The following is a 16467-nucleotide window of genomic DNA, read 5'->3' on the forward strand; positions in this document are numbered from 1 at the left end:
GGCCTAATTCTGCTCCAATGTCTTATGGTAAACAGGCTGTAAAAGTTAAATGGAAGTTTCACAATACCTTGAAAGTATGCTTATAACTGAAACTCCAATCTTGAGTGAGTAAATTTGACTGCTGTACCTATTTTATAATAGTTACATAGCTTCAAGGTATTTCTTTAGTTTTAAAGTACTTTGACCAGAAGTTAAGAAAGACACTGTATGGATAAAATTAAGAAAAAAACACTTTATTTATTTAGGTTTAAAGAGCACACCAAGCCAGGAAGATTGGCTGATAAAGGTATTACCTGAACAGTCAAAGGTTGGTGTGGATCCTTTTATTATTGCATATGGTAAGTAAATTTTGCATATTACCAATTTATTTTCAGGATTTCCTCTCATTTCCTTGAATTGTCATTGTTCATAAAGGTTATAATATGTAGAACAATCGCGTTAAGGTTTGTGAACCCTTTGATATATTACATCTCACTATTGGGTTTAAGTTTTTCATCACTGTGGTATTAAGTTTTTAATATTTTTTAATGTAGTTTTAAATTTATCACTATTGTTTAATTTGATACTTTCTAGAGAGTAAGGTCTTGGGGCAGAATATGTAGTAAGTGTTTAATACATAGAAACTGCTAGTTTTTTGAAGATAAATTATCAAAGATACTTCATGACATGGCAAGAACTATTACTGTTTTAAATTTTGCATGTTTAGGCTTTCTCTATGTGTCTTAGCAATAATCATATTTAGATTGGAAATAGAAATGAAAAACATGAAAAGATGGCCTTTAATTTTCTGTGTTTTCTCGTGCCTTGGCATACCTCTGCGCATTTTCCAGATCAATGGAAAACATTATCTAAAGCACTGAAGAATGCAGGTCATATTCTTGTGCCTATGGAAGAAAATCTTGCTGATATGATTTGGAAGGATCAGCCGAGCCGACCTTGTAAACCTTTGTTAGTTATGGATTTGAGTTATACTGGTAAGTCTGCTATCTTTTGAAAAAACCTTATTTTGAGCTAAAGTTCAATAAAGTTGAAAAAGATCACTGGTTTTAAGACATTTGGAATTGGTCTGATTTTTTTCTTAATATCTTAAGCCATTCCATGCTGCTATTTTGAATACAGCCCAAAATTTTAAAATGATTTTAATTGTTACGTGGAATTTCTATTTCAAATTTTATTCTTTGAATACCACAAAAGGTGGCTTTCTGTATCAAGGCAAATGAATATTTTAGCATGCACATCTATTAATTGTATGTAGAGTCACAGTACCCTTTTGCTCTTCTAGTTGGTGCCAAGAATTCATCTGCCTGGTTCCATGTACACCTGGACCATAGCTCTCTATACCCCTCCCATGCATGTACCTATCCAAATTTCTCTTAAATGTTGAAATCAAGGCCATAACCACTAATTCTGCAGGCAGTTCTTTCCACACTCTCACCACCCTCTGAGTGAAGAAGTTCTCCCTCATGTTCCACTTAAACGTTTTACCTTTCACTCTTAATCCATGACCTGTAGGTCTTGCGTTTTACTTCTGTCCATCAACTAATTCAAAAGTGAAAGGAGTAAGCCGTCTCTTAAAACTATTTTCAAAGTCTTCAGGGCAAATCAAATGTTTTCATGTGCAGCTACTTTTATGTATTTAAGTCAATCTTAGCAGTTAATGGTTTAGATAATGTGGTAAACTGAATCAGCAAATTTGCAATTACACCAAGATTGGGGGCATAGTGAACAGTGAGGAATGCTCTCAAACTTTGTAGAATGATCTGCCTCAGTTGGACAAACGAGCTGGAAAATGGCAGATGGAGTTTAATGTAGTTGAGTGTGAGGTGTTGCACTTTGTGATTACCAACCTGGGTAGGAATGAGATATGCTTTGAAACAAGGAGTGTCACAATGCATCTCAGAACCAAGCACAGAATCACACAGAACCTCGGAGGGGTTAAACAAACTAGGGGTTTTATTAACAAAAGAGGCAAAGTTGAACTGTAGAACTTACAAGACCAGACATTTCAGACCAAAGCCCTTCAGCTGATGAAAGGACTCTGCTCGAAACATTGGCTGTTTACTCTTTTCCATAATGCTGCTTTGCCTACTGAGTCTCTCCAGCATTTTGTGTGTGTTACCTTGGATTTCCTTATGTTTGAGAACTTGCAAGGTATTGTATAACTTAGAATAACTTGGCCAGAACTTCACTAGGCAAGGATAAAGATGGCCAAGCATTGAGGGGTTAGTACTGCCACCTTAAAGGCACTGTAGCACATGAAAGAAACTGTGTTACTGGGTTAATTTTCCTAATAACTTTAAAAGGGCCAATAAAGTGAGGGGCTAGTTTCTGTGATTCTAGTTTGAGTGGAAGTTCTTTAATTGAAGGCCAGACCTGCTCTACAGAATAGCATGAGGGACTTAGTCACCTTTTTCTGTTGGCCTTGTCCATTTACTGGGCCAAACTCTCTTCCAGGGTCTCCTTGGCCTTGAGCATCTCTGTACAAATTGTTCATCTCCGGGGACACCAACCTGTCCATCCTGATCAGAGAAGAGTGGAGGCTGAATCATAAATTGACATTTGAAGGGAGTCATATCCAGTGATGAATGTTGAGTACCGGGGTGACCTGCTTCCAGACTAAATGGACACTCCAAGGGGATGGATTACTGGACACCAGGCAGCGAAGGATTTGCTCCAAGTCCTGGTTCGTCCTCTCAATCTGTCCATTAGTCTGACGATAGAATCCCGAGGAAAGACCAGATGTAGCCCCAATCAACTTGGAAAATATTAGCCAGAATTTGGAGATGAATTGGGGACGTCTTTCTGAAACAATGTCAGTGGGAAAACCATGTATACAGAAAATCTGGTGCATAAGAACTTCTGCAGTCTCTCAGGCTGTTGGTATCTTGGTTAGAGGGATTTTTCAGCAAGCCTTGGAAAAGTTATCGACCACAACTAACATAAAGGAATGTGATGGGGGCAGACTGGTAATAAAACTTGGAGAAAGGGAGACCAGGAGCATGAAGGAGTGGGTAGAGGTTGAAGAAGGCCTTGAGGAGGGGAATTAGGATCTTTTAACAGGTACAAATGTCACAAGCCTGAATGAATGACTTAATGTTCTTATATATAATGGGCCACCTGTTATCTTAGAAGTGTGACCCCATTTAAGGATCTTAGTTAGATTACAACTCAGGCAGGGTGTATGATCAGCCAGGAGGACCACTTACCTTTCACTCAGTATAATGGGTTCTAACCTCTCCATATCTAGGGTCTCAAAAATGCATTGGTAGATGATTTATAGACCCAGGAGGATATGTTATAATAAAATTAAAACAATTAAAACAATGACCAGTGGGCTTGTCAGGAATTCAGTCTTTTCACACCCTGAGTATAAGCCAAGTTCCTACAGTCCGTCCAGAGGATGAATGGGTGCCTAGCCTCCTCAAACCAATGCCACCATTCCTCTAGTGCCAACTGCACTGGCAAGAGATCTCTATTCTGATGTCGTAATTCACTTCAACTGGTGATGGAAAAATAGGCACAGGGATGAAGTTTCTAGTCAGCAGTGGATCTCTGAGATAAAATGGCACCCACTTCAATATCAGAGGCAACTACCTCAACGATGAGTGGTAGCTCGGGATCAGGTGGATGCAGAATTAGGACAGTAACAAAATGGTTCTTCAGCTTTTTAAAAGCTGTCTCAGCCTCTGGGGACCAACAGAAAGAACACTGATGTCTTTTTGGTCATATTTGTCAGATGGGCCGCTATTGACCTATAGTTTCAAATAAACCTCCTGTAAAAGGTTGCGAACCCCAAAAGCTGTTGAACTTTTTTAACCGAAGTAGGTGGAGGCCAGTCTTGTACTGCACGTTTTTTTTAAGATCCATAAGAACATTTCCTTGCGAGATGACAAATCCCAAAAAAGAAACTTTGAGGATGTGAAACTTACTCGTCTCTAATTTCACGAACAGGCAATTCTTTAACAGGCACTGAAGAATCTGTCTTGCATGTGTTACCATAAAGACCATAAAATATAGGAGCAGAATTAAGTCTGTTGGCCCATTGAACCTGTTCCACAGTTTCGTCATGGCTGATCCATTTTTCCTCTCAGCCCCAGTTTCCTGCCTTGCCACCGTATCCCTTCATGCCCTGGCCATGCAAGAATCTATCAACCTTTGCCTTAAATATACATAGACTTGGCCTTCACACCTGCTTGTGGCAAAGAATTCCACAGGTTCACTACTCTCTGGTTAAAGATATTCCTTCTCATCTCCGTTTGAAAAGAATGCCCCTCTATTCTGAGGCTTAGTCCTCTGGTCTTAGACTCTCTCACCATATGAATCATTCTTTCCACATCCACTCTATCAAAGCCTTTCATCATTTGATAGGTTTCAATTAGGTCACTCCTCATTCTCCTGAGTTCTAGTGAATACAGGCCCAGAGCCATCAAGCACTCTTAATATGAAAATCCTGGAATCATTTTTGTGAAACTCCTTTGAACCTTTTCCAGTTTCACATATTCTTTCTATGATAAGAGGCCCAAAACTGCTCACAATACTTAAAGTGAGGCCTCACTAGTGCTTTGTAAAGTCTCAACGTTACATCCTGGATTTTATATTCAAGTCCTCTTGAAATGAATGAATGCTAACATTGCATTTGCCTTCCTCACCAAAGACTCAACTTACATTTTAACCTTTAGGGAATCCTGCACAAAGACTCCCAAATCTCTTTGCGCCTCAGCTTTTTATATTTTCTCTCCATTTGGAAAATAGTCAACCTTTTAATTTCTTCTACCGAAGTGCATGACCATACATATCCCAACACTGTATTCCATCTGTGATTTATTTGCCCATTCTCCTAATCTGTCTATTTCCTTGTGTAGCCTCTCTACTTCCTCAAAACAACCTGCCCCTCCACTTATCTTTATAGTATCTACAGACTTTGCAACAAAGCCATGAATTCCATCATCCAAATCATTGACATATAACGTAAAAAGAATTGGTCCCAACACAGACCCCTGTGGACCACCACTAGTCACCAGCAGCCAACCAGAAAAGGCTCCCTTTATTCCTACTCTCTGCGTCCTGCCAACCAGCCACTGTTTTTTCCACATTAGGATCTTTCCTGTAACACCATGGGCTCATAACTTGTTAAGCAGCTTCATGTGTGACACCTTGTCAAAAGCTTTCTGAAAATCCAAGTACACAACATCAATTGATTCTCCTTTGTCTATCCTACTTGTTATTTCTTCAAAGAATTCCAACAGATTTGTCAGGCAAGATTTTCCCTTGAGGAAACCATGCTGACTATGGCCTATTTTATCATTTGCCTCCAAGTACTCCAAACCCATATCCTTAACAGTTGATCCAACATCTTCCCAACCAGAGGTCAGACTAACTGGCCTATAATTTCCTTTCTTCTGCCTCTCTGCCTTCTTGAAGAGTGGAGTGACATTTGCGATTTCCTGTTTTTCCAAACCATTCCAGAATCTTGCAAGATCATTGTTGATGCTTCCACAATCTCTTCAGCCACCTCTTTCAGAACCCTGGGGTGTGCACCATCTCGTCCAGGTGATTTATCTACCTTCAGACCTTTCAGTTTCAAAAGAACCTTCTCTCTAGTTACTCCAACTTCACGCACTTCTGCCCGCTGACACTCTCGAACTTGCGGCATACTGCTAGTGTCTTCCACTGTGAAGACTGATGCAAAATACTTATTCAGTTTGTCCGCCATTTCCTTGTTCCCCATTACTACCTCTCCAGCATTGTTTTGCAGTGGTCCAATATCCCCTGTTGCCTCTTTTTGCACTTTATATAAACGTATATCTGAAGAAACTTTTGGTATCCTCTTTAATATTATTGCCTAGCTTGCTTTCATATTTCATCTTTGCCTTAATGACTTTTTTAACTACCTTCTGTTGGTTTTTAGAAGCATCTCAATCCTCTAACTTCCCACTAATTTTTGCTCCATTATGTGCCCTTTCTTTGGCTTTTATATCTCTTGTTAGCCACTGTTGTGTTATCTTGCCTTTATAATACTACTTCCTCTTTGGGATGTATATATCCTGTGCCTTCTGAGTTACTTCCAGAAATTCCAGCCATTGCACTGCCATCATCCCTGCCTGTGTTCTTCTCCGATCAATTCCGGCCAACTACTCTCTCCTGCGTCTGTAATTCCCTTTACTCCACTGTAATATTGATATATCTGACTTTAGCTTCTCCATCTCAAATCTCAGAGTGAATTCAATCACATTATGATCACTTGCCTTAAGGGTTCTTTTACCTTAAGCTCTCTAATCAATTCCGGTTCATTGCACAACATCAATCCAGAATAGCTGATCCTCTAGTGGGCTCAACCACGAGCTGCTGTAAAAAGCCATTTTGTAGGCAGTCTAAAAATTCTCCTCTTAGATCCTGCACCAACCAGATTTTCCCAATCTGCCTGCATATTGAAATCCTCCATGACTATTCTAACATTGCCCCTATTGCTTGCATTTTCTATCTTCCAGTGTAATTTGAAAACCACATCCTTACTACTGCCTGGGTTTTTTTTTCACCCTTGTAGTTTCTTAGCTCTATCCACAATGATTTGACACCTTCCAACCCTATGTCACCTCTTTGTAATGATCTGATTTCAGTTTTTACCCACAGAGCAAAGTCAACCCCACTGCCTTTCTGCTTTTCCATTCAATACAATGTGTATCCTTGGACATTAAGCTCCCAGCTATAATCTTCTTTTAGCCGTGATTCAGTGATGCCTGCAGCATCATGCATGCCAAGTTGTAGCTCTGCTACGTCATCTACCTTATTCCATATACTGTGCACATTCAAATACAACACCTTCAGTCCTGTATTCACCTTTTCAATTTTGTCTGCTTTTTACATTGCAACTCATCCTTTTGACTGCAATTTTGCCCTATAATGCTTCTCATAGGAATTCAAAAAAATCAAAATATCATTGCGATACACAAACATGAACTTTTTAAGCATTCCCCTCAATGTCATAAATAAATGCCTGAAAGACGACTAGAGTGTTGACCAGTCCAAAGGGTATTACCAAGTATTCATAATTGACCTGTCATGGTATTAAAGGCTGTCATCTTAAAGTGAGACTTCGGATCATTGGCCTTCAGGAATCAGGGCACTGAATGCAGGAGTTGGGATGTTACACTGAAGTTCTATAATACATTGCTGAGGTGGAATTTGGAGTATTGTGTGTAATTCTGGTCACCTACCTAACAAAATATATCAATAAGATTGAAAGAGCGCAGAGAAAATTTACAAAGATGTTACTGGGGTTTGAGGAGCTGAATTATAGGGAAAGGTTGCATAGATTAGGACTTTATTTCTTGGAGCATCAGAGAATGAGGGGAGATTCGATATAAATATACAAAATTTGAGGAGAATAGTTAGAGTAAATACATGCAGGTTTTCTTCACCTGAGGCTGGATAACACTAAAACCATGGTCATAGGTATAGAGGGAAAGGTGAAATGTTTAAGAGATGAATTTGTTTTCAGTGCTATGATATTTTGTGCTATCCTTGCCTGACAGTGTAGACTTGAGTTTCCTCCACTCAAGTACAAAGCTTGAGTAATAGTGATTTTATAAATTAATTTTGTCCATTGAACTGCAAGATCCCAGATGTGAGCCCAGAAGTTTGTTTTGTACCTGATGACCCCTAAGGAAATGACTAAACCAGTGAAGATCGGTTTAACTTTTGAGATACAATGGTGCTGAGTGTTGTTGTGAAAGTACAATTTAAAATTTTCAACAATTGTGCTTTTAACTTCCTTTCAGGTATGTCGTGGCAAGACAAAATTGTGCAACAGCGTGCAAAGATGGCAGAGAAGAATGCCAGTTGGCTGGTGATCACAGCCCTTGATGAAGTTGCATGTGGGTACTCTTTCATTATTTGAAGTTATTGTTACTTTTTAAATTATAGAACAAAATATGATAATACTGCTTGTATTCATTCATACAATGTACGCAACACAGGAAGGAACCATTCTACTCCACTGAACCATGTTAATGTTTATGTTCCACAAAAGTCTCTTGCCCTATTTCCTCACATTGTACTGGTATTCCTTTCTCCCTCAAGCATTGATAAATTTTCTCTGCCCTTACTGTTTTCTTAGCAGCTTCATGTGGGAGCAGATTTTACATTTTATCAATAAGTAAAGTCTTAATTCCTTAAGGAATTGGGGTCAATGTTGGGGGAAATTTTAGACGAAGTAAGTTCCTACAAATGGTGGTATGATGGCACATTGACCCATACAATCTGTAGTTTCTTTCTTTGTGTTTCTCTTTTTTTCCCCTTCCCCTTTTTACTTCCCTTCATCCTTCCTTTATATTCAGTTTCCGTAGTTAAAAGTGACATCTCATCTAACAATGGCTTATTCCCAGGACAGTTCTTAATAATGTACAATGTTCTTAAACTTGTACATTGTAGTGTTGGCTTGAAAATTGTTCAAGCATTAGAGCAAAGTTGGAATTTTCAACCTTCTGATGTTCGAATGGAGATGCTCTGTTTAGACTACACTGACATTGAGTGGTCTGATGGATAATGAAGATGTCATTGTGTTACTTCTGCAAAAACCAAAATCCTTGTAGGCAAACTTTTATTTTATATGAGCATTTAATATCTTGTTCCAGGGTCCATACGTACCTCTATTTTTCATTTACTTTATCTCACTTGAGCTACAGTACCACCAGCTCTTTACAATTATGGAATACTTTTAAAGTGGTGGGAGGTGAAAATGTCTTAAATAAGAGTTCAGTTTTGCAGGATAATTCTCGTGAGTCTAGACAGCTGGGTGTAGGAAGTCACACTTGATCATTTCTGTTTAATGGATGAAAGAGCATTGGCTATACATGCTCTCTTCCTGTTAATCAGTTCATTGACTGCAGTGGATGAGAGTGTGTGGAGGTAAACATAACTGGCAAGAAATTCATTTTTAGGGCCTGCAGTCAGTGTATATCTCCCGTAGCTGTCAGTGGGATATCCTGGCAGGAAAGTTTAATAGAGCTGTTAGGGAGGGTTTAAACTAATTTGGCAGGGGGATGGGAACTGGAATGATAGATCGGAGGAAGGGGAAAACAGAAATAAATCCAAGATAGTGAGCAGTAAAGATGTCAGGAAAGACAGGCAGGTGATGGGGCAAATTTGTAGCCATTGGGATGAGTTACAGTGCAATAAAGTTGCAGTGAAATCAAAGCGAAAAGTATCAAATACTGGTCTTAAGGTGTTGTACTTAAATGCACGCAGCATAAGGAATAAGTTGGATGATCTTGTTGTACAGCTACAGATTGGCAGGTATAATATTGTGACCATCACTGAGATGTGGCTAAAGGATGCATGTCTCTGAGAGCTGAACGTCCAAGGATACACGGTGTATCGGAAGGATAGGAAGGTAGGCAGAGGGGGAGGCGTGGCATAGCTTTATTGGTGAGAAATGATATTAAATCAGTAGAAAGAGGTGATATAGGATCGGAAGGTGCAGAATCTTTATGGGTTGAGCTAGGAAATCGCAGGGGTAAAAGGACCCTGATGGCAGTTATTTATAGGCCTCCAAACAGCTGCAGTGATGTGGACTACAAATTACAACAGGAAATAGAAAAGGCTTGTCAGAAGGGCAGTGTTTTGATAATTGTGGGGGATTTTAACATGCGAGTGGATTGGGAAAATCAGGTCGGCACTGGATCTCAAGAGAGAGAATTTGTAGAATGTCTGTGAGATGGCTTTTTAGAACAGCTTGTTGTTGAGCCCACTAGGGGATCGGCTGTACTGGATTGGGTATTGTGTAATGAACTGGAGGTGATAAGAGAGATTGAGGTGAAGGAACCCTTAGGAGTCAGTGATCATAACATGATTGAGTTTACAGTGAAATTTGAAAAAGAGAAGCCGAAATCTGATTTGTCGGTATTTCAGTGGAGTAAAGGAAATTACAGTGGTATGAAAGAGGAACTGGCCAAAGTTGACTGAAAAGGGACACTGGCGGGAAAGGTGGCAGAGCAGCAGTGGCTGGAGTTTATGCGAGAAGTGAGAAAAGTGCAAGACAGGTATATTCCAAAAAAGAAGAAATTTTCGAATGGAAAAAGGATGCAACCGTGGTTGACAAGAGAAGTCAAAGCCAAAGTTAAAGCAAAGGAGAGGGCATACAAGGAAGCAAAAATTAGTGAGAAGACAGAGGATTGGGAAGTTTTTAAAAGCTTACAAAAGGAAACTAAGAAGGTCATTAAGAGGGAAAAGATTAACTATGAAAGGAAGCTATCAAAGAGGATACTGAAAGCTTTTTCAAGCATATAAAGAGTAAAAGACAGGTGAGAGTAGATATAGAACCGATAGAAAATGATGCTGGAGAGATTGTAATGGGAGATAAGGAGATGGCGGAGGAACTGAACGAGTATTTTGCATCAGTCTTCACTGAGGAAGACATCAGTAGTATACCAGACACTCCAGGGTGGCAGAGAAGAGAAGCGTGCGCAGTCACAATTACGACAGAGAAAGTACTCAGGAAGCTGAATAGTCTAAAGGTAGATAAATCTCCCGGACCAGATGGAATACCCCCTCGTGTTCTGAAGGAATTAGCTGTGGAGATTGCGGAGGCATTAGTGATGATCTTTCAAAAGTCGATAGATGCTGGCATGGTTCCGGAGGACTGGAAGATTGCAAATGTCACTCCGCTATTTAAGAAGGGGGCAAGGAAGCAAAAAGGAAATTATAGACCTGTTAGCTTGACATTGGTGGTTGTTAGAGTCGATTGTCAAGGATGAGGTTACAGAGTACCTGGAGGCATATGACAAGATAGGCAGAACTCAGCATGGATTCCTTAAAAGAAAATCCTGTCTGACAAACCTATTACATTTTTTTGAGGAAATTACCAGTAGGCTAGTCAAGGGAGATGCAGTGGATGTTGTATATTTGGATTTTAAGAAGGCCTTTGACAAGGTGCCACACATGAGGCTACTTAACAAGATAAGAGCCCATGAAATTACAAGAAAGTTACATACGTGGATAGAGCATTGGCTGATTGGCAGGAAACAGAGCGTGGGAATAAAGGGATCCTATTCTGGTTGGCTGCCGGTTACCAGTGGTGTTCCACAGGGGTCCGTGTTGGGGCTGCTTCTTTTTACATTGTACATCAATGATTTGGATTATGGAATAGATGGCTTTGTGGCTAAGTTTGCTGACGATATGAAGATAGGTGGAGGGGCCGGTAGTGCTGAGGAAACAGAGAGTCTGCAGAGAGACTAGGATAGATTGGAAGAATGGGCAAAAAAGTGGCAAATGAAATACAATGTTGGAAAGTGTATGGTTATGCACTTTGGCAGAAGAAATAAACGGGCAGACTATTATTTAAATCAGGAAAGAACTCAAAGTTCTGAGGTGCAACGGGACTTGGGAGTCCTTGTACAGGATACCCTTAAGGTTAACCTCCAGGTTGAGTCGGTGGTGAAGAAGGCGAATGCAATGTTGGCATTCATTTTTAGAGGAATAGAGTATAGGAGCAGGGATGTGATATTGAGGCTCTATAAGGCGCTGGTGAGACCTCACTTGGAGTTCTGTGGGCAGTTTTGGTCTCCTTATTTAAGAAAGGATGTGCTGACGTTGGAGAGGGTACAGAGAAGATTCACTAGAATGATTCCAGGAATGAGGGGGTTAACATATGAGGAACGTTTGTCTGCTCTTGGACTGTATTCCTTGGAGTTTAGAAGAATGAAGGGAGACCTCATAGAAACATTTTGAATGTTGAAAGGCATGGACAGAGTGGATGTTGTTTCCAATGATGGGGGAGTCTGGTACGAGAGGGCATGACTTAAGGATTGAAGGATGCCCATTCAGAACAGAAATGCGAAGAAATTTTTTTGGTCAGAGGGTGGTGAATCTATGGAATTTGTTGCCACGGGCAGCAGTGGAGGCCAAGTCATTGGGTGTATTTAAGGCAGAAATTGATAGGTATCTGAGTAGCCAGGGCATCAAAGGTTATGGTGAGAAGGCGGGGGAGTGAGACTAAATGGGAGAATGGATCAGCTCATGATAAAATGGCAGAGCAGACTTGATGGGCCGAATGGCCGACTTCTGCTCCTTTGTTTTATGGTCTTACGGATATGATTTTCCAAGCTTTGTCATTTGAGGTTGATCAGTGGCAGGAATGACTTATTCTTGAATTTTGGCAGAGAGGGTAGATTGCACTGGTCCACTACCATACTGGGTGGGTACAAATGCAGGCAGTATAAATGTGATGGAACTTGGATTCTTCTGTATTTACATTGGGTAATACATCTAACATCAAGAAGTTAAGTCATTAAAATGTGAACTCTTCACTTAACTCACACCAATTCCTCAACTTCAATCCTTTGCCTATGTTGATGTCTGCCAAATGTTTCAAGTGATAAAAAGACCATAAGACAAAAGAGTAGAAGTAGACCATTCGTCCCATTGAATCCATTCCATCATGCCAGATTCACTTTCTCTCTCAACCCCATACCCTTCCCTTCTCACCCTAGCCTTTGACACCCATATCTATCAAGGACCTATAGACCTCTATTTTAAATATACCCAATAACTAGGCCTCCACAGCCATTTGTGGCAATGAATTCCAAAGATTCAACACCTTCTGGCTAAAGTTAAAGGAACGTCCTTCTATTCTGTGGCTGTGCCTTCTGGTCCTGGGCTCTCCCACTACTGGAAACCATCCTCTCTACGTCCATTCTATCTATGACAGGGATGTGTGGTGATAACCCAAGTAATGCAGAGATACTGAAGTGGATTAAACAGTTCAATGAATATTGATAAGAACTGTGCAGAACAAAAGGAAAAAATAATAAATGTTAGGCCAACAAGATCATTAACTAAAACTCTCAGACCAAAGCTAACACCAACACTGTGGCCTGTAAGTAGTAACTTAAAACTAAATTAATTCTGCTCCTTTACAATGTCAATCTCAGCTATAGTCTTCTTTCCTAGAATGAGGGCTAAGGTAAGCAAGGAGCGTAGCTGGTGCTGTGCTTTGGTGAAGACTCAACAAGATTGAGACGAAAGGAAGGGAGTTAAATACAACCACTAAGAAACTAATTGACTGGAACGTGCGTACTCAAGGGCGTGATTGCCGACCCCGTTAGACGTCAGCCTGTAAGGGTGCCCAGACTCCGTGGTTCTGACAATCTGGGCTTTTCGGTAGGTTTAAATGATATCCCGATCATTCTTTTAAACTCCATTGAATACAGGCCTAGACCTTCTCTGGTCTCTCTCTAATGCCAGCACATCTTTTCTTGGATATGAGGCCCAAAACTCACATTACTCCAAATATGGTTTGACCGATGCCTATAAAACCTCAGCATTATATCCATCTATATTCTAGTCTTGTTGAAATTAATGTTAACATTGCATTTGCCTTGTTTACTACCAATATATTATGAATCTATTCTGCAATGAATAGTTGGCATTTGCAATGTATTTATAGCGTCTTATTTAATAGCAATCTATACTTTTGTTACTCTGTATAATGCTTTTCTTCAGTATTCATAAATTGTTAAATCCCATTTACAGCTCTGCTGTGAGTTGTTGCTGTGAGACCATTGCAGTGCTTGTACTTTGTCATTGGTAGGTGCTGCAACTTGTATACCTTTTATTCCAGTGATGCATAGGCCATTTGTTTGGTATTGCATCTGACAGTGATTTTGAAGTGTTTAATTTCAAGCTATCAGCACTGTAGGATAAATGATCCGTAGAGTTTGACTGAACATCTAACCATTTAAATCATAAATGGCAATTGATCAAATAATCTGAAATTAAAATATCCTCTAGCGTTCATGACCACAAAATTATTAAATTATCATAAAAAATGGTTTGTTCATAGGATTATTAATATATGGCGAGACCTTGGGGTGCTAGTCTATAGCTCCCTGAGAATAGGGTGAATGGGGTAATGAAAAGAGCATTTGGTAGAGGCATTGAGTATGAGAGTGTAGGTGTTGCAGTTGTACAAGCACTGATTCAGTAGCACTTGCAGTATTGTGTACAGTTCTGGTCCCACAGTACAAGAAAGATGTGACAGCAATAGAGAGAATGCAGAAAAGGTTCACCAGGATGTAATTTGGTAGTTGTAAGGTGAGACTGATCCTGCTAGAAATGTGGGAGGTTGATGTGTTATCTTTACAGAGCTTTAAAAAAATTGTTGAGATGCCAAGATAGAATCTTTGTGCTGGTCTAGGGGAGTCTAAAACTAGAGGGCCCAGTTTAGGTTAAGAGGGGAAAAATTTCAAGGAGATCTGAGGGGCAAGTTTTTCCACACAGAATGGTGAATATCTGGAACAAGCTGAAGAAGGCAGATACAATTACAATCTTTGAAAGCCATTGGATACTTGTATAGCAAGGGCATAGAAAGATGTGGACATCACAGTTGCTGTGGTTACCGTGGGCAGAACGGGCCCCTCTCTATGAATGCTTTAGGATTCTAACAAGTGCTGCAAACAGAGCCATAACTGGAACATGTACGTTTTTGAAACAGAAAAATGGTTATTATCTGTGATTTTGAGATTTAATAAGGTAAATGAACAGGAGTTTGTGCACTCAGTGGAGATATTCAGCAAACTCAATGTCTGTTTAGTCTCCAACCTTGACAAAGTTAAGTTTAATTTCTCACCTTTCATCTTCTATTTTGTTTCTTTTCACAGGGCTGTTCAACCTTCGTGGCTCTGATATAGACTACAATCCTGTCTTCTTTGCTTTTGCTATCATTGGTCTAGACTCCATCAGGTAACTCAGTTATAAAAAGTACCTCACATTTTACATTACCTGAAGACATTGTTGCATAGCTTTTAAATTTATTTCTAGTGTATTTTTCTAAGACTGTAAAATGCTTCATCGTATTAAACTTTTATGGCTGTGACTTTAAAGCTTCAAAATTATACACTTACAGAGATGGTTAACTCAGCAGGGATCTAGAGGAGATATTCTGATTTCAATAAAAGGTAATTTTAGTGTAAGTGTTTAAATTTGATTGGCTATCATGAAGTAGATGACACAATAGACTCTTAGCAGTAGGCTGAAGGCAGTTTTGGAATTGAGAGAGGAAATGGGTTCTGTCTAGTTAGCAAGTTACTATAATTATAATAGCTGTGATAAAGCTATTATTGTTGTGAATTTCACAGAATTGTTGAGGTTGAGGGAGGTGGGGCAGAATTATATCAGTACTTTGAGGAAAACTCGGGATGGGTCTAACTCAATGGGACAGATATCTTGCTTCATTGACTGCCCCCTGTGCAGTCTAATTCTATGGCATACATTTAGAGCTACCTTATATAGGAGAGACCAATAGCCGCAGGCCTGGAGTTAATATATATTGGTTTCTCTATATAGCAAAATAGTGTAGTAAGACTAGTAGAATTGGGAAAATGCAATACAATATACATTACCTTCCATCTAATACTTTTAGACTATTCAGAGTTTAAAAAAATTCTTTCAGACTAAAAAAACACTAACAATTTCAAGCCAATTACTGCCCAAATAAAATCCTTAATGTAAAGTACATATTTTAAACATTTTGAGCGCCTTAGATGTATTTTAATAGGCATTTATTCATTGAAGAGAGTGAATCTAAATCACCATTGCAGCTGTAACATTTGTCATATAACCTGAGTTTTTTAAAATCAAATTTTGGCACAAACATTTCCCAAGCTCTCCAATTTCCTATACCCACATTTAAGCTGCATTCTGCTACTGCAGACTAATTATGTGAATATATTGTCTGTCAAATACATTTCTTATTATTTTTTTCATTTACTCTCTGTTTGTGTCAGTATTTATTATCCTTTCATAATTGCCCTTGAAGTGATGATGGGATGTTACCTTAAACCATCACTCTTTGTGTAATGCTCTGATTTCCTACGTATTTTCTCCAAAAAAAAAACAATTTTCCTTTTTTTATCTTCGGGAACTTATTTTGTCAAATATAGTCACATCTGCACTCGGGAGGCGGCTTTCATTTCCAGACATCATAGATGTCCTCGTTCATCTTTCTCTACTATTGATGCTGCCTTCACCTGCATCTCCTCCATTTCCTGAACATCTGTGTGCACCCCATCTTCCTGTAGCGTTAACAGTGATAGAGTTTCTCTTGATGTTACCTACCATCCTATGAGCCTCCGCATCCAACGCATTCTTCACAACATCTGCCCTATCAAAGGGGTGATACTACTAACCATATCTTTTAACCCCTCCCCCCCAAAAAAAGGGATTGCTCCCTCTGCGATTCCCTACCCCATTTGTCCTGATCAGGGCCCCAAGCAGTCCTTGGTGAAGCAACACTACATCTGAGATCTGATAGAGTTGTCTATTTTGTCCGGTAATCATGATGCGGCCTTCTCTACGTTGGTGGGAATGTAGGGGACGCTGTAAATTGGGGGACTGCTTTTTCGAGCTCCTCCGCTCCATAGGCTACAAGTGGGACTTTCCAGTGGCCAAATATTTTAATTCTGATTTCCA

General features: G+C 39.6%; 1 protein-coding gene across 3 annotated transcripts in view; it reads left to right on the top strand.

Moving 5' to 3' along the window:
* The window catches only part of xpnpep1 (X-prolyl aminopeptidase (aminopeptidase P) 1, soluble), a 122417-nt gene that overhangs the window by 20591 nt on the left and 85359 nt on the right, over positions 1–16467 (top strand). For all 3 annotated transcript variants that reach the window (XM_072238881.1, XM_072238880.1, XM_072238879.1), the window contains 4 exons: positions 246–338; positions 831–974; positions 7779–7874; positions 14658–14739. In XM_072238881.1, the coding sequence (XP_072094982.1) occupies positions 246–338; positions 831–974; positions 7779–7874; positions 14658–14739 (415 nt within the window). The remainder of the gene's footprint in view (positions 1–245; positions 339–830; positions 975–7778; positions 7875–14657; positions 14740–16467) is intronic.

This window comes from Mobula birostris, chromosome 21, assembly GCF_030028105.1.
Source record: "Mobula birostris isolate sMobBir1 chromosome 21, sMobBir1.hap1, whole genome shotgun sequence".
Classification (NCBI taxonomy): Eukaryota; Metazoa; Chordata; class Chondrichthyes; order Myliobatiformes; family Myliobatidae; genus Mobula; species Mobula birostris.